The 27281-nt window shown below is 40.5% G+C and overlaps 1 protein-coding gene across 3 annotated transcripts; it reads right to left on the reverse strand.

Moving 5' to 3' along the window:
* Nucleotides 1-544: 544 nt before the first annotated feature.
* On the reverse strand, nt 545-27148 carry specc1la (sperm antigen with calponin homology and coiled-coil domains 1-like a). Of its 3 annotated transcripts, none has more exons than XM_088430424.1 (16): nt 27005-27148; nt 21000-21156; nt 20765-20903; nt 17835-19456; nt 16591-16798; nt 12135-12208; nt 10600-10775; nt 10205-10368; nt 9887-10008; nt 9629-9719; nt 8425-8511; nt 8178-8337; nt 7997-8099; nt 5540-5656; nt 5379-5438; nt 545-3489 (listed from the first exon to the last, which is right to left on the reverse strand). In XM_088430424.1, exons 2-16 carry the CDS (start codon nt 21117-21119, stop codon nt 3400-3402), a joined length of 3333 nt encoding a protein of 1110 aa, XP_088286550.1. In that variant the 5' UTR covers nt 21120-21156; nt 27005-27148; the 3' UTR covers nt 545-3399. The 3 variants fall into 3 exon arrangements, with proteins under 3 accessions (XP_088286550.1, XP_088286535.1, XP_088286544.1); XM_088430409.1 differs by having other exon boundaries at nt 8178-8340; XM_088430418.1 differs by having other exon boundaries at nt 8178-8340; nt 21000-21129; nt 27005-27141.
* Nucleotides 27149-27281: the final 133 nt, after the last annotated feature.

The following is a 27281-nucleotide window of genomic DNA, read 5'->3' on the forward strand; positions in this document are numbered from 1 at the left end:
TACATGCTGTTTGTTGTTCAATGGAGAGCAGCTAAAAGCCTGCTCTGTGGACAGATGTTGCCCTATCTCTTGATGACACACATTAAATGTGTGACACCTGAGACGGGCAACTAGTCATGCAGACACGCTTTACACTCTGAATGCCAAACCATAATAGGACATTTCATTTGGTTTACGATCGCTCATGACTCTCAATGAGATCTTGTGACATTTCATTTAGATCAGACGTGTCCATAGTCCGGCCCGGGGGCTAAAAGTGTTCAATTTTCATCGGCGCGCAGCCTCTGGGATAACATTAATAATCTGTAGTCTGTCAGCTCTATAGACCGCGGTAGAAAATACACAAAATCAAGTACAAAGAAGCAGTGTTGGGAGTAACGCATTACAAAAGTAATTACTGTGAGGTATTGTAGCGTAGTACGTTACGCACAAAAAAGTTTCATATTTTACTCGGCATAAATGAAAGTAACGCAATGTATTACGATGCATTTTTTGCCTGAAAGTGGTGCCCCCCCCCCAAATTCAGCACAAAAAAGGTCTGAACTGGAAAAGAAAATAGATTTATTGGCAACATGGTGTTGAAAGCAAAACCAAGTTTCAGTGGAATTTCTCAGAGCATTTTCAAGTAAACCAAGGCAAGCGAGATATGATAATGCAAATCCAGTAAAGAAAGCACAGTTCACATTTGCCTTCCTGCTTCTAGAGGCCATTACAGTGTAACGTCTCTCTTTCTGACTTTCACTTTCTCTCTCTCTTTTGCGACAGAAACATGTGGAGGTGGAATGTGGGGTCCTTGCTGGGTTTAGTGTTCAACAGTTGCACCACATATGAGCAAGCACAAACGTATTCCATTTTGAGCAAAGAGGGAGGATCCAGTTGTTCCTGGAACACCCAGGCCATCCAGGTGGGAATAATCACACAGCTCAGCAACGGAGTTGAGCAGTACACTATAAAAGTGTCCAATGCTTTCATATGCACTTAAATAATACACATTTATACATACACAAAAAGTCGCTTGTGCTAAAAGACTGGATGTCTAATGCGGTTGTGCAGATGGCGGTTTGGCAACGGCATCCGAGATGAAAACAGCAACATTGCTATAGATACAAGCTGGCAGCCTCATCTGACCCAAATCAGCATACAGTAACACAAGCCAGACACACTGATGAAATCAACCTGCCTTGTGAAACCACCCTATTAGTTTCCCAAGGGGCAGGATCACGCATTCACTTCGAGGAAAGAAAACTGCAAGTTAAAACACTCTCAACGGCGAAACTGTTAAGGCAGGATACTTAAAGGTAGTTGGGGGGGGTGGCGCTAATGGAAAGCCCTTTGGGCATTTACTTGCAATCCTTTATTTACGCTATAGTGGTACGCTCTTTATCCTCATTAGGAGGACAATTTAGCACACTTGTAAAGTGACTGCGTCTGACCAGTCACATTCACTGCTGCTGCACCTGTAACACTGGGCATCCCCTGCTTGCTTATATGTGGTGCAACGCTAGACCCACGTATGCTCTTTATTCTTACTAGCAGGACATCTTGGGGCTAAGGGTAGGACAGATGCTTGTAGCTAAGGTGGTAAAACAGTGCACTAGTTGGCATTTTCACCCTCGAATTGAGGCACGAGTTAACAGTGGAGATTTGTCTTTACAAGTGCACAAATTCAGGATAAAGAGTGTATGGATACAAGGAACATCCTATACATGTACTGTAAATGCACCATTGGCTTTCCACCACTTGTACGTAACGAATCCACACACTCACAAAATAAGCACAAAAAATACAGTGATCGGAAATAATAATAATGTCGGAAGTCCAAATAAATATAGCGAACATGTGAATCGAGGCACAATTGACGCTCAGCAGCCAGGCAGCAATGTCGCTGGCACCATCGACATCGTTGCCTTACCAATGATGCTCGGCTTCTCTAAAATAATCTTAAATCACAGTAGGAAGTTCAATAGACATAAAACAACAAAAATAAGGTTTTTTAACATACTGAGCATAGAGGAAAAGTGTGTGTAAATGAGCAGTTTGTGGACAATTCAATCTGTAAATGTGACAAGGAAGCCAAATATTTTTTCATTGGGCACAGTAAATTAACTTACCTACCATACGAGATGTCAGAAAAACATGAACAATAAAAACTCTTCAGACAAAGATGGTGGATCGGTGCTTACAAGTGGCAGAAGGGGGCTTTATTACCACTTTGCCCTCTTACTAACCAACCTCTGTAACTATATTTTTATGTGCTTCTTCTCAGAAATGTATGCAATTATCTATTATGTGTGGATTGGAGAAAGGAGAAACATGAATGCCAGCTTTCTGGGAACTTTTCATAACTGATAAACTGACGTTCAATTGGGAGGGATTCATTGGAAATAAGGGGAAAACCACTGGAAATTTAATGTACTATTTTGAAACAAATATTTTCCTCATTAATCAAGCATTTGCCGCACCATTATTCTTGTCATTCACACCACACCTCAAAGCTCACAACCAAACATTACGCAGTGCCAACTTTATAGTACAATCCACACATGTACATATTTCATGAGGGTACTAATGAAAAACCAAGCTTGAGAAGTGGCCCCTGTATTTCTCTCCGAGTGTAAAGCTTTTTTTTATGCTTAAAAACAAGATCAGGTATTTGTTACTGTAGCAGAAGCTTCTTCTACACGGCAAACAGCATTTAAAAAAAAAAGAAAAAAAAAAAGAAACAGGCTCTGCAGCATTGTCGTCAGTATTGGACATTTCTTTTTCTTCCCGATCCTGATCTTCTACATAAGCTGTAGTGAAAAGACACTGTTGGGGCTTTGGCTCTCAGGGGAGCTAAGCTGGTGTCAGGCATTAATTATCACACAGGCACTTGATCCTCTCAAACAAAGGCCTCTGAAGCATATATGAACATCTTGAATACTGCAAAACAACAACAAGAAAAAAAAAAACAACCGAAAACAAAAGCCAAGTGCCTGAGCTTCATTCAAAAGACTGACGGAATTCAAACGGTCCTGATATGTTACAGCTCCGTAACAGACGCTTCCTAAAAGTATTCACCGTCAAAATAGGCAAGATCTGGGCCTCCCATTTGTTTTCTTGCTTGCTAATGAGCAAACGTAAAGTGTAGAGGAGAATTGCGTGCAAAAGGAAAATCCAGGCAGAAGGCACCAAGGCGTATTTCCTCAGCATGAGCAGTCACTTCCTACTTGGTTCACTTGTCAAGGCTTCACTGTGACACTGCATAGAGACAATACTCATGATGTCTTTCCCTTCAGATTGAGGTGTGCCCTTCCCGTTGCAAGCTACAGACGACGATGTTGAACATGCTATGCAAGAAGGTGGCGGCGGCGAGGTACAGCTGCGGTTGAGGTGTGGCCCAGTAGCAGTAGCCTTTAATCAGGTCTCAAAGTATTTGTAGATAGCTGTGACGTAAGTCATGACGCTCTGCCAGTCTGGCCTCTCCGTGTGCACCATCTCATTTATGTCCTGCAAAAACCACAAAATTGACAGTTGTGAGTCACTGGTTTTGTCAAACAGCCAATACTTGCCACTTGGTTTAGAACGGAGCTTCACAACTACTTTGCACACCCTTTTTGTCAATGGTGTGCCACTAAAAATAATCCAGTTTCTGTTCATTGAACTGGAAATATTATTTATTTACTACTAATAATTCACCTTTGCTCATCAACCTATGCCGGGGCTGCGTAGCGGCAGGCACAATGTCTCTTCCACGAGAAGGCAGAAGATCAATTTAACCTATGTATTCACTTATTGCCATTTATACAACTAAATCATTTCAATTTGGTGGGTTACAATTATGATTATTTTTTTAGTAGTAAAAGTTGGCTTAGACTCTAGCTTACTGTAATGCATTACTTTTTGCTGTAACAGCAGTGTAATGCATTACACACATAAAAAAAGTAATATTTCACTTGGTACAAATGAGAGTAATGCAATACGATGCATTTTTTGCCCGAAAGTAGTGTTTTTCCCATAAATTGGTCAAAAACACTGCAAGATCAGAGGACAAAAGTCCAGAGCAAAATGTTTACTTGCTGTTGTTATTATCTATTACAGCAGAGATGAATGCAGCAGCAGCAAACCACAGGTTGAATATGTACAATACGTATACAAGATGGACATTCGGCCATTAATTTCAGTCGTCAGAGATAAAAATAAGAAATTAGGTGCAATTTGGGCACGACACGATGCCCAATAGCACCAATAATTTGACAAACCATTTAGAGCAGTGCCAAGGTGAACTTAGCGAAAAGAAAACATGGGGATAAAACAAAGCAGAGAAAATTAGCGCTCTCTCCTCCATCTCAAGAGGTTAGGACACTTGTGGCAGAGAATGTCAGACGTAGAAGATATGCTGCCACTATCCACAGTGGATTCACCAGCATTTTGAAACTAGCAATAATAACAAAGTAAGCTAAAGCTAATTTTTACTTTACAATTGCTATAAATTATAGTTTATAGATAGTTGTGGTCAATGTGTATCAATGTGTTAGTTAAAAGGCATTCATCTTGGTTAACTAGAGTACTGACCGTAAGAATGGTACAAATATATTTAAAAAACAATATATATACACAAAAATATTGTTCTTCGTGGTTTGAATTGTTTAAAATTCATGGAGTGCTTTCCATACAAAATACTGAACTTAATTTTGACCTTCCTACTGTGTTAAGTATGGTTGAGATAAAGTACATGTTCTGAGTTTGGTGCAAATGTATTCATTTTGCTCATGAAAGTACTTTAGGGACAGAAATGTGTCACAAACTGTATGTCTTGTGACTTTGTTGCAAAAGTCATGATGGCACAATCTCCGGCACAATCTATATTGAAGCTATGACCAAGTTGGCACAAAAAAAAAAAAAAATAGCACAGGTGTCAAACTCAAGGCCCGGGGGCCAGATCCGGCCTGCCACATCACTTTAAGAGAACCGCTAAATGCTGATTTGACTTCAGGTTTCTGGCTAAAATACCAAACTTGCAAGTTGTTAAACATTTACAAATTTCAGGGGGGGGGGGATTCCTCATTCCTAAATCTCTATTGAACAGTTTTTGCCAGCCGCTGATACCAGATCTGGGTAAGTGTGTGACAAACACTTAAAATGTATTTGACTTTACTGTCATACTGGCTATGACAACAATGTGGGCCATGATAAAAATGAGTTTGACACCCCTGCTCTACAGATATTCTTTTAGATAAGTGGTCTTGTGCGGACCGTTCATTTAGTCTCTATTCCAACATGGCCGTTGCGGCTTTGGAGGATGGGGCTGTATTTAATGAAGTACCCTGGTGGGCTTAGTTTGAAAACTGATACAACAGCTTAAGACAAAAACAAATGCTTTTCATATCAAAACTTACTAAAGTGCATTTGATCCCGACACTTTCAGCAGCCTGGAAGGCCAAGGAGAAGTTCCTCCTCTGTTTGAAAAATAAATAAATAAATAGAGATTAAAGACAAACCAAGTATTTTTATTTCAGCACTTAATTAAGGTTGCGGTTTCCTTCCATGCTGTACTTGCCTTGTCTTGGCTGGTCAGCTCTTGATAAGGGATGTGGGCCGGCAAGTAGGTGTGAAGCACAGCACAGAATGCCAGACCATCATTCCAACTACTGCTGAAATTGGTGATGTCAATGTTCTGCAACAAAGAGAATCACAGCAATATGAAGCAAATAATATTTTTGCAAACATAAACAACAGAACTGTCATTCATAACCCAATGTTGAATTGAACTTTTTAGCTCAATCACCATTGCAAGGCATTTATTGGAAGAGCGCAGCCTTGTAAACTAATCTTCTGTCTCCTAAGCAGACCAACCATTTACGCTGCACACAAAAAGTTAGGATATTTGACTGATGGTGAAAAGGTTTGCTTTGAGTTCAAGGCTCAACGGGTAACAGTTGAGGTTGCACAACATACACATCATATTACTCTCAAGCTGTTTAAAATCAAAAAGGGTTGCTGTTATAATTTAAGGGACACAAGAAATAAAAGGCGTACAGCTAGATAGGTTTTGTGCTTCTTCCTACTCCCTTCGAACATGTAAACTGAACTGCGCTCTCCATTGATGATTCCTCCTGTTGTTTGCTCATTCTTTTCTTTCTTTCTAGTTGGTGAATCGGTTTGTATGTTCGATCATTAAATCAATAAACTCCTGGGGTTTATTTTTGTGCCTCATCGAATTTTATCCACTCGTTTTAGATTTGTAAATGAACCCATCATGTCAAGTAAATAAGATCTAACAAAAAAACAGACAAATTCATTCTACTTTACTGGTTATTTCAAAAGTGCAAAACCACACAGGTGTTATTACTCAGTAAAGTGTATTCACTAGTCTCATGACCTTTGTGAAGATAGTGTTGCGCGTCATGTTTTTGTCAAATCACTTTGTTTAATATTGCACACTTCCTGGAGAGGACCTCAGGTGCCATGGCAACCATAACTAGGTAATCATAACTCAGCTAAGCATCACCACAAAAAAGACAACGGATAGTGGACATGTCACGATAGGTTAATACATAAACGATTGTTGCTGCACGCCTGCCAATAGAGCAGCTACTTAGAAACATGCATCGACACATTTGATCATGTACTGAATCACATTTTGCTCACTATTGGAGTGCATCCGCTCTAACTTGTTCATTTCTGTCACATGAAAATAGTGATTTATTATGGCACATTTTGTTTTTGACTTTAATAGAGAACATTTCATCATTTAATGCAAGCACATTTTAGTTGGACTTCATCAAAACCCAATGCCTCAGAATGAGAAAAGATTTTGCATGGTTATGAATGTAAGACTCTAAAAATCGGGCAGTCAAAATATATTTGTTCTTTGAATGTACAACAAAATGATCCTAAACCTGCTCTGAATGTTAAGTACAGTGATCCCTCGCTACTTTGCGCCTCGCCTATCGCGCCCTCAGTGCATCGTGGATTTTTTGGGGGGGGAGAAAAAAAAATCTATTGCGGAGAGAAGTGCCAGATATGCAAGTTATCTATAAATGCACTTGTCCTTGGAAGTCGAACTACTACTGCAGTACACATATTTACTTTAATCTTAAATGATTAAATCTTACACAGTAAATGTACGGGTATGCCCTCTCTTTTCCGTGTTTAGTCACGTGCCTATACGTTTAGCACTTCCTCGGATGTCCGACTAGAGCGAGTAACAAGAAGCTTACTGAACATGATTAAAACGCAGAGTCTACACTTAAGATTCCAGATTATTACAAAAGGCGAGGATCCAAAAGCTTGCTTTCGTCTTTCCTGTGTCTCTCCTGTAACCGCCTGTGTGCGCTCAGCTCAGCACACAAGCACATGTTACGAACGTGCTAGTAAACACATTGTTTGACAGCTTGGTCTCTGGGAGCCAATCACGTGACTCGTAGGCGTGCCGAGAGCAAACGCACACACCCGTCTCTGTGCCTACATAGAAAGCAACGGAGAAATGCACAGCTTTGGAAATCTGACTTTTACCTGGATTTCTTTTGGAATAAATTGTAATACATTTCAAGTGTATTGTTATGATATAAGAGGCTTCACTTTAATTCGATGTCTGGGCAGCTGCTCGTGAGAGTTCAAAAGATGGAAAGTGGTAGCTACAGTTCAGTTAGTGTATAAGGTTTAATCATTTAAGATTGAAGTAAATATGTGTACAGTACTGCAGTAATATTTGTCTTAAATAATATGCATAGAATGAAGACTTTTCACATTTACAAAATTAAAAAAAATAAATAAATAATCTGTTTGTGTGTGTGGGATGGGGGGTATATATCGCAGTTTTCACTTACCGCGGGGGGTTCCGGTCCTAATTAACCCTGAAAAACGAGGGATCACTGTACCTTCAAATAGCCATTGTGTGATTTGCCCAGACGTTATGATATCCTTTGCCTGATCCCTGAATTCCAAGTAGCAATATTTTGCAAATAAAATCCCAAAATGAATCACACTGGGTGGTTTCAGTGCAACAACTTACTTGATAGCCCTCAGTTTTCTTCTGGCACCACTTCAACAGAGCATTTCTCTTAGAGCCTCCATACTCTCTGGCCAGTGCAGACAGTGGGTCTTTTCGTTCCTCTCTAAGTTAAAAAAAAAAAAAAGACAACAACATTTCTTTAGTTTGCAGACCTTTGATAAATTACGGTTAGAGTTTGTACCTCAGACGGCTGCGTGCCGTGGGAGTGATGGAGGCTGTGGGAGAGGAGGAGGACAGCGAGAGTGGAGAGGAGGTAGCACTCATGGCCATTAGTGAGGATGAGGAGCCTCCATCTTGGACTGTCATGTCCCTCTTTATTTCTTCACTACTCCGGCGAGAAACTACTTCAAAGCATAATGGAAAAATTGATCCCTGGAAAATGTATACATGCAACAAGTTTGATATATTCTCTAAATACATTGTTTCACCTGAAATTGCCTTGGCGGAATCCATGTTGGATACCCTCTGGAGGACAGAAGGTGGTCTGGCTGGGGCTCCTCTGAGGAGATGCTCAGCTGTAAACACATTATTCCACTTTTTACATAACATACTGTTGAAGAGCTCCGTAAAGAGTTACAAATTCCACTCAGTGGAAAGAATACCACCCACTGCAATCAGGAGGTCGGAGTTAAGTTCTAAGGATGTTGAAGGTCAATATACCAGTCTAACAATAGGAATGATTCAAATTTGAAGACAGAGTGAAGCAAACCAGTCATTAACTTAGAAATCCATAAACCTGCTTCTTACTTTGCTAAACAAGTCAGCCCTCCCTGGGTCATGATAATAGATTACAGGGTTTTCTTCCATACACTATCCATCCATCCATAAAATACACGGTGATCTTGTCATGATGATCTTAACGTAAGCAGACAGATCTAAGTATTTGTACTTTAATAGTGAAATATCCATTTTATGCATTAGTCATTGCCACGGTCACATAATTTAGTACTTGATAGTGTTATTGGCTTATTAAATGCAAATTGATGGCTTGAAAGGAAATTACCTTCCACATACAGTAGAGTGGCGTTTAGATGAAAAACTCCACTACTACTTTATGTGAAGACACACTGTTTTGGAAAGCCCAAATCAATGACCGTTGTAACTTTCAGTATTTTTAAAGCTGAGAAAAAATAACAATATGTACAGTAAAACCCATGCATAATGTGTCAGGTTACTCTGACCATAGAAACACAAACTGTATACGATAAGAGGGAAACATCAAATCACCAATAACTGTCACTTTTGTTTATAAAACATTTAGTTACTAGGGGGACACTGTAAACATCATATGAGCAGCTTCTCGGAAAACTCACTGATCCCCCCCCCACCAAACTGACGTCCAAATTGTAGCTACGGCTTACTCTTCAGTGTGAACTGTGCAATAAAATTAAGATTTTTAATAATCATTACTTACTCTTTGTTATGCAGTTGTAAGCTAAAATGTTGTTTCTTTCTTTCTTTCTTTCTTTCTTTCTTAAAAGTAGCCAATTAGGTACGGTAATTTCATTGTTGTGATACTTTTATTCCCCCAGTTCTGAACAAGGGAGAACGTCACATGATGATTGTTTTTTGAGCCCAACAGCCTCTTGAAATGCAGTAAAACAAAGAATATTTCAGCGTTGATTGCCTTACACGACATGGAGATGTCAGAATAGCTGGTCCTCTTGTCACTAAGCGAGGATAGTGGCTTACAGGTTGAAAGAGATGTGGATATAGAGTGCCTCTGAAAAGAAAAGACAGTCTTTTTCAAATTATGTGCGCTAGTGTAAAAAATTGTTTTCTTTATAAAACAACAATCAAATAGTACTAAAAACAATGAACTCAAATGAATTCATTTCGCCTTTTATTTACAGAAAAGACAACATAGCTGAAAAACGTTTGATCCCATGCCTGTATGGGTGATACAGCAGCAGCCGGAGGAGTCTTCATTGGACTCGGACTGAGAGGGGTGCGTGGTAGTGGAGTGGCTGGCACTGTTGGAGTCACAGTGGCAGTACTGGAAGGTGCTGGTGCTTGAAGTTACAAGAACAAAGTGGGTAAAATTAACTCAAGTACAGTGTATCCAAAGTGGATCATCAGCTGTGCATAAATTCCTACAAAAGAATGCAGTCCTTGATACCAATCAACATTTTAAAAAAAGGATTGACGAAAAAAACAACAACAACAAACAATAGGGCCAAATTACTAAACACAAATTGTGGTATATACCTTGTGAGGCACTGTCAAAGCTCTTGATGAGTGTTTTGACAGTTGGCGATGGTTCTGATGAGGTGGAAGATCGACGACTCAGACCCATCCCCTGTCTGAGCGCAGCCAAGTCCCTCTCCACTGCATTCATATAGTTGTACACTCTGCCTCTCTCCTCTTCTTGCCTGGAAAACAAATGATACTCTACCTAATATCAACAGTGTACTTACACAGAGCGTCAGGAAAATAGGCAAGACCTAAATAGCGCATGAAAGGCAAACAACAAACAATGTCACGACCGTGACCATGAAAATGCGTGATCCCTAACTTACCCTTGTTTAGCAAGACGTTTGATTGACGGTGCCCCCAAAAGACAGTTGAAGGTACCAGAAGATGTCTGTGTGGTTTGTACTTACTTGCGGCTCTTGACTTCATCCAGCTCCTTGCCCAACTTGTCATTCTTCTCCAAAGCCTCCTGCAGTCGGCGCCGCAGGTCTCCAATCTCCTCTTGTGCTTCTGACTTGATATCGTTAGCAATGACCACAGCTGTCTGCAGGTCAGCTTGAAACTGACGCCACTCCATTGACTCCTCCTGTGAGGCAAGTGATATTTGACATCATCTTGTCTAGAAGCATGTATCACGGAAGATTCACCTGCCTATAGCTCCAAATGTTATGCTCCTTCACACTTGAGAGGTGCACGTAATGCAGGCTTTTTCAAAATGGACAAAGTTGCAGAAAAGTGCATTAGGTAGTGATATTTTACCATTCATCCCCCCTTTTTGTCATCCTAGGGGACGAGACGAGTGCAAGGAAATATGAGCATGGATACAAATGCTGAAACTAAGGTGGCAACAATAAAATGATTTGACGTTTCAATGCAATCTGTTGAAAAGTCATCACGCCAAATAGCTCCTCCCATTTCAATGTATGGATATAACTGCCGGACGTGCTCTCCTTCCTGCTCGTCGTTTGCGCAAACATCCTGGCATCCATGCGTAACACTGCTCTTGAATTTTTGTCTTGAACGGACGAGTCAAGCCGTATTTTCCTTTTCATAATGTGTCAAAGTCCGCCGAAAAAATGATCCACGCAGCCTCGTTGTTGACAACAAAGAGGCATTTAGGCAACGCTTGACGAAAGTGCATTTTTGCAATCTTCTGTGCAAGCGCTCGAAAACGGATGTATACTATTTTGAATTAGAGGTCTATATAATAATTTTAAGCATTGTAAATGACAGGATATTACTTATTTCACATTTGAATTAACGTTATTCAAACACAGATATGCGGGAAAAACTTGATCTGTTTTAAGTTATGCGGTTATAAGTCGACCCCCCAACATAGGAGTTGAAAATCAGGAACAAAAACTCAATTTGTACTGGGAGAAATACGGAAATCAAATTTAAACGGACTTTGCAATGTAGAAAAATGCCATTTTTAAATGACAAAAGCTGGAATTTTGAAAGACAGGTCAAAGACTACAATTTTGGTCATTTACTTGCCATTTTATGCAAGATGAGTAATTGGCTCTAATGTTATATTTTCTGAAAAATCAATTTTGTCATTGATCGGTTCTGCAAATAATAAATCGCATGAATGTTTTACGGAGCAACATTACACCTTTTATTCGAACTAGTTTGAGTGTTCATTTTATTGAGTTACAGGTGTGTTTGCTGCAGCGTCAGTTCCTAATTTGCGGTATTTACTTGGTGCTATAAAGTCATCTAATTATAGTAAGTTGCAAGTTCCATTATTTCTGTCTCGCTGTGTTTTTGTTTTGCCGGACTGAAATTTCACTTCAGTCTGGCCAGGTTTTGAAAGCTCTTTGATGTTATTGTCTGCATATCTCTTGAAGAAAATTATGATTTATAATAAATTAAAACAACTGTGTCTTCAATATTTTCCATTTGGATAACAATTTAACAAGAAGTGGACCCATGACCAACTTACTCTGAGTCTTCGATGAAGGATCTTTATCTCTCGTTCCATGTCATGTTTCTGGTCCTGTAGTTTCTTGACAGAGTCTGTGGGGGAAAAAAAAGGAGATATACTTTAGGAGCTGAGCAGGAAACAAGATCTCACAATTAGGTTTGGACGAAGACAAAAATGTGCTGTGATGTGCTACCACATAGAATTTATTCTTAATTAATAAATAAATAATGAATTATTACTGTTAATGTTATTACAGCGCATATGCAGGACAAAGTCATTTCTTTATAAACAAACTTGGAGATTGTGAGTGAAACATCAGGGCAGGTCAGTGTGCGACTTAACAGTGCAAACCTTGTCGCTGTGAATGTCACAGTGCAGTGTGTGTATACTTAAAACTATTTATCAGATAAATGCTAAACTCCTCAAGAGGAAAGTATCGCATCATAGTCCTGTTCATTTGCAGTTAGGCAAGAAATTTAGCAACAACTTTAGTCCAACTAACATGTGTGTGTGTGTGTGTGTGTATATATATATATATATACAGTCAGCCCCCTGCTTACGAGCATCCTGATTTGCGAACATTCCGCCTTACGAGCGTGGATCAGGGAGAATTTTGTCCTCCGCTTACGAGCAAACCTCTCGTCTTGCGAGCATTCCGTCAAACCAGCCATTGAGTATGTAGAAATGTTCTCGCCTAACTGCGTCAATATATTCAGCAGTTGCGTCATCTACAATCTTTAATAGATACTTATGGCGGTAACGTGAACGCTATTGCTCTTACAATCTCACACTGACTGTCTCACTCACAGTGTCTAAATATATTACCATTTAAGTGTAGTGTTTGTACAGCTAAAGGGAAAAACAGCTGACATGAAATTAAATGTGCCGATTGCAGGACAAAGAATTGTCATTGGTTTAAATGTGTGTTTTTTTTTTAATTAATTGTCAATACATTCCAACCGTTTAAAAAAAAGTGCGAATAATTATCAGTCAGTCAAGGAGACGCCAATATGCTATTGGTCGATTAAGGTCACCCGGTCTCACTCACGGAGATGCTATTGGCCGGCGTCACACGTCAATCACAGAAATGCCGATATGCTATTGGCCGAACGCCTTTATCTAGCTTGATGGGACAGGATGGAAGGAAGTAGACAAAATGAGTGAAAAACGGAATGTTTTGAAGACTTTGCAAACTTTATCTGTTAGACATAGCTTCTAAAATTACTAGCAGCGGTAAAGGAAGAAATAAGAGGATGATGTTTTAGTATCTCCGTGATTTGCACCATGACTGAAAGAGTTACTGTAACACTGTAAGACCAATAGCCTATATGCATTGCCGTATTAACTCAAGAGGTTAATCTCTGCACCCTATTACGGGTGATGATACAGCGCCATATAATGGTTGCTAGACAAGATTGCATGTCAGGTTAGTCGGCGATCTCCCGATATGCATTGGGACAGCGTCATTGTTGCAATTTAGTGAGTTGTAACCAAAGGTGAACTGACGCTCGAACAAGCCATAAGTGTGCTGCCTAGTAAATGCAACACACACAACCACCTCTCCGCTTCCACCGTGCTCAATTCACGTCGGGAAAAACAGTTGACATGAAATTAAGTGTGCCGATTGCAGGACAAAAAATCGTCACAGATTTAAATGTGTTTTAATCAATAAGATGTCAATACATTCCAACCGTTTAAAAAAAAAGTGCAAATAATTATCAGTCAGTCAAGGAGACGCCAATATGCTATTGGTCGATTAAGGTCACCCGGTCTCACTCACGGAGATGCTATTGGCCGGTGTCACACGTCAATCACAGAAGTGCCGATATGCTATTGGCCGAACGCCTTTATCTAGCTTGATGGCACAGCTGGTTGGGATGGAAGGAAGTAGAGAAAACCCTGACTGAAAAAGTTACTTTGACACTGTAAGACCAATAGCATATCTGATTTACCGTATTGACTTAGAGCATTCATCTCTGCTCATCTCTGCTTATCTCAGCACAAGTCACGTCTTTCCAAAGGTAAAAGTCATTTATCCTTTGTATTTGTTATTTAATGCAACTGTACAGTAGATTATGTCACTTAATATTAATTTATGTATACAGCGTGATGATTTTACCTAAGGCTTCTGCGCGCGTTGCACGCACTCACGAATTAACATGGGTTTGGATTGCCCGCTATACGAGCAATTCGAGATACGAGCGTAGCCGCTGAACGGATTAAGTTCGTAACCCGGGGGCCCACTGTATATATATATATATATATATATATATATATATATATATATATATATATATATATATATATATATATATATATACAGTGGGCCCCCGGGTTACGAACTTAATGTGTATATATATATATATATATATATATATATATATATATATATATATATATATATATACAGTGGGCCCCCGGGTTACGAACTTAATCCGTTCAGCGGCTACGCTCGTATCTCGAATTGCTCGTATAGCGGGCAATCCAAACCCATGTTAATTCGTGAATGCGTGCAACGCGCGCCGAAGCCTTATGTAAAAACGACACACTGTATACATATATTAAAATCGAGTGACATAATCTGCTGTACACTTACATTACATAATAATTACAATGGATAAATAGCTTTTACCTTTAAAACGACGAGACTTGAGCTGGGTGTAAGCAGAGGGGGACAGAGCCCTACGCTCTAAATCAACACGGTGACAGAAATGCTATTGCTCTTACAGTGTTACAGTAACTCTTTCAGTCAGGGTGCAAATCACGCAGATACTAAAACATCATCCTCTTATTTCTTTCTTTACCGCTGCTAGTAATTTTAGAAGCTATGTCTAACAGATAAAGTTTGCAAAGTCTTCACAACATTCCGTTTTTCACTAATTTTCTCTCCTTACTTCCATCCTGTCCCATCAAGCTAGATAAAGGCGTTCGGCCAATAGCATATCGGCATTTCTGTGATTGACGTGTAACGCCGGCCAATAGCATCTCCGTGAGTGAGACCGGGTGACCTTAATCGACCAATAGCATATTCGCATCTCCGTGACTGACTGATAATTATTCGCACTTTTTTTTTTAAACGGTTGGAATGTATTGACAATTAATTTAAAAAAAAACACACATTTAAACCAATGACAATTCTTTGTCCTGCAATCGGCACATTTAATTTCATGTCAGCTATTTTTCCCTTTAGCTGTACAAACACTACACTTAAATGGTAATATATTTAGACACCGTGAGTGAGACAGTCAGTGTGACGTTGTAAGAGCAATAGCGTTCACGTTACTGCCCCAAGCATCTACTGATGATTAATGCTGTCGCTACTGTTGATTTAACTGACGCAATTAGACGAGAACATATCTATATACTCAATGACCGGCATGTCGAATTGCTCGTAAGGCGAGAGGTTTGTTCGTAAGCGGAGGACAAAATTCTCCCTGATCCACGCTCGTAAGGCGAATTGTTCGTAAATCAGGGTGCTCGTAAGCCGGGGGCCGACTGTATATATATATATATATATATATATATATATATATATATATATATATATATATATATATATATATATATATATATATATATATATATGTGTGTGTGTGTGTGTGTGTGCGTGCGTGCGTGTAAGACAAACAGACCACCCCTATCTCTTAGTAGGCATACGCTGCATCTTTGCAATACCAGTACTAAACGCAGCGCCTTGCTGAGTGTTCTATCGACAGCCTTTTACCACATGCTTGGCCCAGCGACACGGTATATATAATACTCTTCAGAAAGCTAGTAAATTACTTCCAGATTTTCTGTTATTATTCTTGTGGACAGAGACAGTACAGCTAATACTAAATACCTCTTTTCATCTTAAGTCTATGCTTACATCATAAAAGGAAAGAAACAATAGGTTAGTCTCTTGTCAATATTGTTTAAATCATCCTTTATTTTGCCTTTTGACCACTCAGGATTTTTTTTTTTTTTTTGCTCATTACTGCTTTTTATAATGTTGTACAGTTTGTAGTACTCTCTGTGATAGAGGCCATGATGTCCACAAAAAACCCGACATACTTGTTCATGTGCTTTACTCTTTCATCCGCTGATAAGTGTGCTTTAGTGGACAAGCTGTTTTTTTTTCTGTTTGTTTTGTTTGTTTTACTGGCCACTGTGGACATGATCCACAATTGTTTTTTGCTTTTCTCCTTAAAACAATGTCAAAATACTATAACATTATTTGATTTTAAAATTCGAACGTCACAAAGTAGAAAGCCGACCCCCGTCATATTTCAACTTGAAACAAAAGACTCAAAGCATGCCACGAATTGATGTTTATCTTATCATGTTATGGCAAGCAGACATTTCAACAATCAGGAGCACGCACTCACTGTCAAGGCACATGTTGTAGTTGGCTGGACCTTGATTACAATGAGCACATTGTGTAGAATGTCCAAAAGTTCCAATATGTGTGAGCGCGTGTGCGTAGGCTGCTTACTCTCAAGGTCGGTGATGATGAGGTTGTCATGGAGCTTCAGAGCTCGGTGCTGTTCCACTTCGTCTTCCAGCTCAAAGATCGTTTCCTTCATGTCCACGATCTCGGTCTGCTTCTCCTGCAGCTCGACGCGCTGTTTGTCCAGCATGTGTGCTTGCTCGGCCATCTGCTGTTGCGCCTGCTGTTGGAAGTCTCGATACTCCCTGTCAAGCTACTCACAGACAAGAATGGACATCACTGATTTAAACATCAACGATGAGTTAAATATTCTTATTTCAATGGTGTTCAAAAGGAAGTCAGACCCCCAAAATTATTTGTGATAGTAGATTCTAAGTGCCTCCATGAGTCTAAACACAGCATTCTCATTAACACTGTGTTTGTGGAATTGTGGCCTCAGCACCAAAATCCAGCCGTTTTTATCCATCTCAGGGGATGATCATTTTGTCACTTGCTATCAAATGAAAAATGTCATCAGCTGCTCACAGCTTAGGTGAAACCCAATCACCGCTCACCTATTTCTGAGTTTGTTCATTGCTGCTATCTGATGTTATGACCTGCGGCTTGAAGTCCAGTGACAATGTTTTTTTCCTCAATTTTTACTGCTGCGGCTTATATATCGGTACGGCTTGTAGCCTGGAAAATATGGTAATTTTTCGACACTTCTTTAAAGCGCGCATGTATCTGTGGTGCTCTGACGGAAAATATAGATGGTTCATCAAGACAAACTGCACCAAAACTGACTTTTTGTTTCGCTGTTAGCATAAAACAACAACAAGTTGAGGAAATTATTTGCGGAGACAGCATGCGCACAGCCATACTTGACACAAAGAGCTGCAGTTACGACATGGCGTCAGACATCCTCTTCTTCCTGCTACCGCTTATCATTTAATGTGTGTCATTTTCTCTGCAAGATCTTGACAAATCTGAGTCAGGCTCACCATTTTCCTGAGTAAATATTGCTGCATTAAAGGGTGTTTTGTCAGTTTTTAAATGGAAAGGCAAGAAAATGGCACACATTGAATGAGAGAGAATGGAAGGAAAGATCAAACGTCAACACTGCCATGTCACATCTCCAATCCCTATTGGCTGTGTACGTGTTGTCTCCAAAAATAATTTCCTTGGCCTGCGAAACACAAATTGCGTTTGGATGCAGTTTTTTGTGATAAACTACAGTATATATCATTTTACTTCTGAGAAACTCAGGTACACTTCAGGACTGGCAAGGAGTCTCTCGATCCCGAACTAACCTTACTGAGAGTGTCCTGCAGAAGAGCTAGGTCTTTGTGCGCTCGTTCCAGCTCATCCTGCACCTTTGATGCCTTGGCCTCAGCCTCCTCCTTCCCTTGTCGCGCACCTTCCAAAAGCTGGCAGATGTCACTTTTGTCCCCTGCTGTATGAAGTGAGTACAGCTCAGCAACCCTCTGCCTCTCCTGGTCCAACTGGGCCCGGCAGCGACTCAGCTCGGCCTGGTCACTGCTAACTGCTGCTTTATATTCATCCAGCGCAGCAGCTATGGCTGCCTGTTCCTGACGCTCCGAGTCCATGACGCGCTCCATTTGGTGGTTCCTCTCTTTTAGGGCGCCGATCACTTCTTGTGCTTCTGCATTGTCCTGCTCCGCCATCTTCAAAGTGTTGGACAGGTGCTGTTGTACCCCCAGAAGCTGCTCTCTCTCAAAGCGTGCATTATCTGCAAGGTCAGCGTAGCGCTGCTCCAGCTCCATGTAGCGGCTGCTCTTGATGTCCTCCTCTAACACGTAGGAGACGTGATGCTCATCCAGCAAGGAGCGCAGGTACTCTATCTGTCGACCGTAGAGCTCCAGCTTGTCACTCTGCTGGCACAAGGAGTCCATAAGGATGACTTTCTCCTCACCGAGGCGCTCGTTCTCCCCATTCAACTCTTGGGTGATTTGCTGCAGGTCGGCCAGCTCCTGCAATGTGGCCTGCAGCTCCTCAGCGGTGCTATGCTGGTTCTCCTCCATCTGATGGATGCGCTCCGTGAGACAGGCGACTGACACCTCGCTGGCATTTCCGCTGCTGCCTCTCCGAGATCGCTCTCTGCTTGGAGCAGACTCACATTCGGAAGATGAAGAGGCTCCTGAGGGGGCGTCCAGCGCGTCGTCACTCGAGGTGACGGCCTGGTACACCTCACTGGACTCGCTGTCAAGATTGTCTGCTGACCCACCATGCTGGTGACCTGTGAGTAGATCCTCTAAGGAACCGGGGGCCGACCCTTCCACTGAGGAAGTCAAGGTGGCTCCGCCCTCACTCTGCCCACTACCCACCGCTAAGTCCGGGCTCAGCGAAGGGTAGTTCAACAACTTGTCCGAGCCATCCAGCCTCTGCTCCAGAGAGAATCCCAGCGCATTGAGACGGTCCTTGAGCATTCGATTCTCACTCTTCAGCAGGTTGAGCTCCTCTCTGATGGCCTGGTTCTGCTCTTGTAATAAAAGCAGAGTGGACTCCACGTCAGCTGCTGTGATGGCCGAGACAGGGGGCTTCTCCCCGTCCTCTGCTTCTACCTGGGTGGGTGAGCCTTTCCCTTCCATGCCGAGCTGGACCCTCATTTCTCTCAGCTCACTGCGAAGGTGTAGGATCTCCACATCTTTGCTTTTAGCAAGACCTAGGAGGTCGCTGACTTTTGTCTCCAGTGCCACTTTATCACTGATCTGGCCATCGGATTTTGACTTGCTCATACGGCTCTCAGACTCAGTCAGGATCTGGCTGCGAGAGCGCTTCCCTGAGGCTGCATCGCCTGCTGCTGTCCCAGAGACCGGCTGCTTCTTATTAGCGGACGTCCTGGATGTCCGAAGACGGTCTCGTGAAGAATTTGACTCTTTTGTAGTTGATGTCATACGCTTGGTTGAGGAACCTTAGTCCCGGACAAAGAAAAACAAAAACAAAACAAAACATGAATGAAAGATCTTCTAGTATTTTTCACAGAATAAAATCAGGCAAATTGTGTTGAAATCAGCACATACTGGAATCTCCCAGTCAAACACAAAACAAAAACAAAAGAATAAGTTGACTATCATTTTGCATGACACTACACAAGATGCTAGCATATTTCATGAGACAACATCTTTAATTGTGATTTTCCTATGTGGATGGATCCATCACTTGTCCCAGAAAACCATTGCTAATGTGGTCATTCTCACTGTAGTTATATAACATAATCACCTCTTATATTTTTAATTTATTATACAAACTGATAACACTCAGTTCTGGGCAACTTTCCAACGTGAAAACGGTATGCCACATACATTTGGCTAAAGTTAGCTTGTTAAAGTTAGCATTTTGCATGCGTGCACTTCAAGTAGGAGGTAGGAAGTTGCTTTGTTGATGTGAGGAGGCATCTATGTTGTAAAGTGAGCTTACGCATGTTTAACTGTTGATACTGAACTTTCCTAATGTGAAAAGATTTTAGGTGATGATGTTTTAGGTGATGACATTTTATCCATCCATCCATCCATCCATCCATCCATCCATCCATCCATCCATCCAATCCATCCATCCATTCTCTGTAGCCACTTATCCGAAAAAAAGATCGCAGCCTTGCTTGTGCCTATCCCAGCTGACTTCGGGCAAAAGGCGGGGGACACACCCTGAACTGGTTGCCAGCCAATCATAGGGCACACAGAGACAAACAAGCATGCATGCAACCAATCACTCCTAAAGACAATTTAGTCTGTCCAATACACCTGCCATGCATGTTTTTGAGTGTGTGAGGAAGCCGGAGGTCCCGGAAGGAACCCATGTTGGCTCGGGGAGAACATGCAAACTCCACACAGGAAGGCTGGAGCCACAGTTGGATTCAAATTCGAGTCCCCTTAACTGTGAGGCGGACGTGCTAACCAGTGTGTCAACGAGCCGCGTTTCATTTTAAATGCCATTTAATCTTCTTGTTTACACAAAATAAAAATGTTTTACTGTACATAACGTGAGCTGAACACGCAGTTAAAATCAGTGTACGTAGCAGATGTGGGTATTTTTTTTTTCTTAACACCTCCAAAATTATAAATATTAAGTTATTTCAGCGGTATAACCACCCCACTGAGGGCTACCATAAGTACATTGTGGCCTGTGAAGAAAGAAGACTAAAGAACCAGCAACCGCCATGCAAAGTGGGGAAGCGGTACATACGTATTTTGCTTAACCTACAGCAGCACATTATACACACCCGCTGTTGCTTTTAGCTTGTTATCGCCAGTGCTTGCGGTGGTCCCTATTGAGGCAGTTCTCTTAGTTTTGCTGACAGCATTACTTGATGCAGGATTCCCTCCAGCCATCGCCGCTAAAAGATCATCGCTGCTTTTCACCTGAGAACACAGCCAGGAATGCATTAACATTTAGATACACACATCAAAACAACTACTTTGCAAAAGACTGTCATGAAGCAAGACGAGGCTTCTTACCTTGGACAGTGGTGTGGCACTGTTGGTCTTGGCTGCAGGTTTTCCAGTACTAGATGCGGCCTCTGCCTTCCCTCGATCAGTACTCACCTTACTCACCACAGGCCGGACTGTCTTCTTCATACTGCGTTATCTGGTGCCGAAACATTTACAGCTTAGTCTGTGCGCACAGGACGGAAGAGAAAGGTAAGGCATGTCAGGGCCATCACCACACTTTTCCAAAGGGGAGAATTCTTTCCATAAAAGATAGTCTTAAAAGATGATGACTGTGAAAAACGAGTAAAATAACTGACAGCAGGCTCGATAGAAGTGCTCTCTTTAACTTAATCGCTAGAAGAATATGCGCTTCTCTGCAAAGATTATTTCTTCAAAAAAGATCTCCAAATCATTTTGGGTTCTGATGTCTACCAAGATTTTGAAACTTTTCACAAAAAGTAGTGAAGCTCGTGGACTCTGATTGGGACACGCCTAGACACGGGAAATCCAGTGTCAAAATTGTCAAATTGAAAAATGACACATCATGTGCATAAGTCTAAGCGCTTGGAATAAACTGCATAAACATTATGATCACCATTAAAAAAAAAAGTGATGACTTTTAATGGTAGCAGAAATAAGTTGAGGCAACAAGGCAAGTAGTTAGGTTGTACTGTTTCCTACATTTGCCCAGGGCTGAAATGAGGATCTGGCTATGTTGATTCAACTAGCGGTGCTGGAAAACTGAAAAAATTGTGTTCCAGGTTGGAGGAGTACCTCACTTGATGCCATGATAGCCAAAAAAGTTATTTGGGACACAGCTGGATGCAAAGAGTAAGTACTTTACCACAGACTTGGATGTATTTTCTGTGCAAAGCCTTTTTAAAGGAAAAAGTGTGTCTACATGATTTATTTTACACAGGAAGCCCTTCAACAATCAATCTCAGACTCTGTGGTTTGTTTTTGGGAGAAAATGTTTTATGTAAGGGAGACAGTGACCAGCTTGAACTGTTTAATAAACAGTTAAGATAAGACTCACTGACTGGAAGCTATATTAGTCCATAGCTCGTGCAGACAAAATGAAACCGAATTGGAAATCCAAAGAAAGAAAATATGGAGCTTGTGTGCTGAACATCACGATCTCTACATGCGAACAAAATCAACGTGATTAGGAAAAGTAGGATTCGTTGTGGATTTATTGTTGAAATTATAAGGCATGGAAACATTGTTCTGCTCTTGCTGACGCTAAATACTTTACGAGTGGCACAGCAACATATTGTTGACAACTGAGTGTGGGATTACAGTGCAAACAGAGAGAATAATCCTTGTGACCTTGTGGGTCAGACATTCAAATTCTGTACGCTTTTTCACATCCTGTTCCATGTTTCTCTTCTGTGGCATGTGTATATTAAGTTCGATAAATGTGGACAATGGCAGACTTTTTAAAGAATTTGCCTAATAATACATTTGAAATGAAAAGGAAATAGTCGCGAATGATTAATGATTAATAACTGTTGATTTCATAGTTCTGTTCTGGCAAATATACTGCTGGCAAACCTTAAAAGAATTCAAAAATAATTATCACCTGTAATAAATTGATGGAATTCATTTCTTTTTGATCTCTCTTCTAAAAGTTTCAGAGAAAAACCCCCAACCATTTTTTTTTAAAATTTAGCTACATTGTGTTATTGTGGCAGATTATATAAAACACAAAATTGGCTGGAGGCATTTTACTTAACTTTATTAGATGTTGTAACCATTAACCTTCTACTCTATTTTAGACTAGTCCCAAGTAACTGGCTGCAATCTTTAGTTTCAATCATCAGGAGAAACAGTGCTCTGCTCTTTTGTCAATTGTCAACAACAACAACAAAAATGAAATTAACATTAACATGCTGCTCGTCACAGACTCACTAAAATGCGGGTGTTCTTGAGTACATTTTGTCAAAAAGCTTTGCAATGGCTAACTACTGTACATTAGCGTCTTTGTTTCTATCGATAGCTGTGGCTGCAGTCGTAGCTGTGTGCTTTGTATTTATGCGGTAGGCTAAATTTTAACTGCTTCTGTTAAGCAAGCTCTTTCTTACAAAGAATGCATTTCACTCTAACATTTGTCAAAGGTGCCATCGGTAATGTCAAACACTATGAGCCAATTAGTGCTTAATTCAGGGTGTGCTTAGCCTTTGTTGTCAACCAACCAAATAACTCAAGCACAAGAAGCCTGATGCATTTCGATGCAAGTGGATCTAATCTTCATATAAAAAGCATAAAGTTAGAGATTAAAAATGAGATTAACATAATTTAAGAATAAAAAAATAACGCTTTAACCCTTGTGTGGTATTTTGTCTTATTCTTTGATCTTTACATTAAAACCATTTCACATGAAAGGGAAATAATTAAAAGACATGAGGGAGCTGAAATTTCACCCAGATGGAAACAACATGTCAAAATTCAAAGTGGCACGATGATTTAGTTACCACACTACCAGGAGTGTGCCATCCCTTGTCTTAAATACTGCAAGAATGATGTGGAAGAAATAACTGCATAAGGGATAGTTATGAATGTAATTAATTAGTCACAATTAATCTGTTGAATTGACACCTCTAGTTTTAATTCAGATTTTCATTGTTCATCTTCATAATGCATACGGGCTGCTTCTGGGAAGTTGTCAACCACAGTTCAAATCGTTATAACGAGAAAGCAGGCTATGCGATAGAGATACTGCACAATTTCCTATGAGCTACAAAATACGTGGAATAGTCAATGTCAAGCAGTATTTTTGAATTTGAGCAGCTTTTGATACATAACACACGGAAACATTCACAAACCGAGGGTGCTAACACACTCACACCAGGAAATATCCATTCGCAAAACTTCTGCGACGTCACAGCTCAGCAAATACATGAAGATGAGAAGGCACATGATTCAATTGCAGTTTGGCAAAACTTCCAAAAACGACGGATTGAACTGACCGACAAGAAAAAAAAAGGAAAAAAAATCAAATGCCCACCTTTGGTACTTCCCACAGAAATGTCCTTAATAATGTCATCAAAACAAAGATAAGTAATAAAAATATGTACATTATGAGAAGATTTGTGTAGTACTTTATTCTAAATTGTGTCTTGTGGCTTCAGGTTTCTTTGTGCCCAGAGCAGCAATGATGACCTCCATAGATACTGGCTAAATTCTAAAACAGCATTCTCTCGATTTTCGCGGTTAATAAAGACCGAAAAGCCCCCATGAATAGTGAAATCTACAAAGTAGGTCTCCCACCCCCCCCATACACCTCAGGAATTGTAATCCACTCCTGCCCTCATTGGTTGATGTCATGCTGGAAGCCAATCATGTGTCTTGTAGGAGTACCCATGAGCTCATTGACTGATTGTCTGACCAGTCTTGTCCAAGCTGTTGACTGTGAGTCCAGCAAGCAGTCTCCACCTCACACACAAGTATGGTGAGAACAAATATGGTGAGAACAAAATAGTGCGCTGTGGTTAATAAATTGGAATTTGGATTTTGATTTCAATTGGAATTTTTGGGTTCCACTCTAGGTCGACGTCAGAGGAGTGCCCATTACCATGTGCGATTACAGTCAACTTGTCTGTTTAGCAGGCAGGAAACCTTCACAGTGCGTCTCTCCACAATAGTTTTTTTTTTTTTTTAATGAAAAGAAACATGCAAAGAACGGACTTCACAAAACATGAACCATGAAGTAGTGAGGAGACGCTGTACAGTATTGTAATCATCATAAGACTTACAAGTAGACTAACATTATCAATTACAGAGACCAGAGAGATCCAAACCTGAAAGTTTGAAGTTTAAATACAATTTTAATGTATTCTTTTTTGTTTAATTGAAAAGTTGTTGATTCATTTCTATCAATACTTGTATTAGCAATAGATAAATTGAACTGACTCTCAAGGTTAGAAACCGTAAAATGTGCCATGGAAAAACAACAAATTCCCCACGTGCCTATCGAAAATACAAAGTTTCCCATATTGAGATACTGGATGTCCAAAAATAAGTCCTATGCTTAGTTTTTTAGTTTTGCTGTGTTTTACTCTCAGCTGGCAACGAGCACTAAACAAGTTTAGTTGCCTTGTGGATTAGATTGTATACCAAGATGCCGGAAATGTTTACTTGTACAAAATGACGAAAAGACAAAACTACCAATATTATAGAAGCACTGTAGTCCCCTGCAAAAAAAAAACAAAAAAAACCATGCATTTAAATTGTAGTATAGAGTATATTGTTGACAGTGGGAAACCTCTGGATTTAAAGGGGAAAAAATGTATACAACTGTTTGAAATCTTGTACAGTTCACTGAAGACTGAACGGCCATGTACTACATATAGTATTAGTTTATAGGATCTTGGTAAGCATGATCCTAACTGGAGCTAACTTCTGAAGAAAGCTGAGAGTCAAAGTCAAATGAGGACCTGCTAATGATAGTAGTGTTCTAATTACGCATAAAGACCCCTTTGCTGCATTCTTTCCTTATTGAAGCTTCAGCAGCAGGGAGGCACTTCCTTGCCACAACAAGAGCTTCCTGTGATGGCGTCTCCAAAGAAACAACCCTACAAGGCAGAATGTGTGCTTGTGAACAAGCAGACACCAGTCTCCTTGAAAGGTAGCAGACAAGTTTCAAGTCACGAGCAAAAAATATGATACAAAAGCCTAACACTAAAATAGCCATACATTAATTAATCATGTGTAAAAACAAATGAACCCTTCCATTCTCAATAGTGAGACATCCTCATCCTTATGCTTTCAAGGCACAATTCTCTATTGATGTGAAGTATTGAAATTTTCTGTCCAGTCTTTAGTGGTCTGGAGAAAGATTTCCCTCTTCGCGTGTTTCACTTCAATGGAGAACAAAACTCTGCAGCAAAACAATAATGAGCCAAGCTCATTTAGAAAATCCATTTCCTCTAAAGCTGGCTAAGGAACAATAGGAAAAGGCTTTGTGAGAAAAATAATACAGAGGGAAAATGGCCTTAGGATTGCCTGCAACATCAGTCCCCTGCTGATTTATTTGGAGCAAGAAGGCGTTTGTTTTTGGCACATGCAGAGCAATAGCATCATAGCTAACGCCCCTATTATCTGCGTGGAACTCAAATGCTCGAACGCCCGTTTTAATCACGAAAACAGTTTGGTTTTCAAAAATTCACGATAGCCGACACAGTATTAAAAGCTTGAGTTTCAAGCCAAATGACCATATAAAGCCAAGGGGGTACTCCATCCTCTTGAGTTAGCTATAGGTTCAGGCATGCAGGGAATTTCAGTCATTTAACTTTCTGTTTGTACAATAGCTTTCAAAACAAGAGCACAAAACTAATTAGCCCCGACAACATTAAAACGGGAAGGTGATTGTAAATATCCGAATCCGCATACAGTTGGGTTACCATGAATTGATTCAAAGTGGCAAGATTGCCACAACCAAATAGTCAAAGGTAGTAGTAGACACCAGTAGTTGTGGTCGCGATGGTGACACAAAACGCCCAGGCTAGTGCATCACAACTTGCTTGAAAAGTTAGGGCAGGGGGCCTCTTACACTGACCTAAACTGGGACCAAAACTGAAGCCGAAAGGTTTACTGTCGAAATAAATGGTAATTCAGTGATGCGAGTAGAGTGAATGAATTGAAACATCAAGCCATAGTATTAATCAGAAAACATATCATCTAACATAATACACATGGCACATTTGCCCTCCCGAAATTGCTTGCGTAGCTGTATTTCAAAGTATCTTATTTTGAAATAATTCTCAGGACACAACCAAGCTATTTTGTCTCGCCAGATAGTTTTTTATAAAAAGCAAGACGGACGTTGAAAAAAAATGACGTTTGCATTGACAAACAGCGTGGACACAAGCGAATCCGAAGATAAATGTGAACTGAATGTGTACACTCGACCATTAATTTGAGCTCAGTTTTGAACGGAACTGTGACAATGCTAATGCTAAAGCTACCATGAAGCTAACGATGTTAGCATAGCCGGCAAACAAGCAGCACATTAAAAGAGAAAATGCGCATACCTGCGTTTCCTCTACGGTTTCAATTTGATGCACTGGGAAATGTCCGATGAAAGCGTGATGGTGGGAATCCCACCACAAGAATCCAGGCGAGCAGCATCAGTTTTACAAATCAACTCGCTCCTGCTGACAGCAGCTAGATGATCCTCTGCACCCTCTTCTGGTTGCATCTGCATCACCTCAGCATCACGCCTCGCCAGCGGAGCTGCGCTGCACGTTCCCTGATTGTATTTTCTGTTTAAATAACATGTCTTTTTATTTACTTTGACTACTCAACAAC

Source organism: Hippichthys cyanospilos, chromosome 1 (assembly GCF_059441005.1).
Source record: "Hippichthys cyanospilos isolate Australia breed blue-spotted pipefish chromosome 1, RoL_Hcya_1.0, whole genome shotgun sequence".
NCBI classification, from domain to species: domain Eukaryota; kingdom Metazoa; phylum Chordata; class Actinopteri; order Syngnathiformes; family Syngnathidae; genus Hippichthys; species Hippichthys cyanospilos.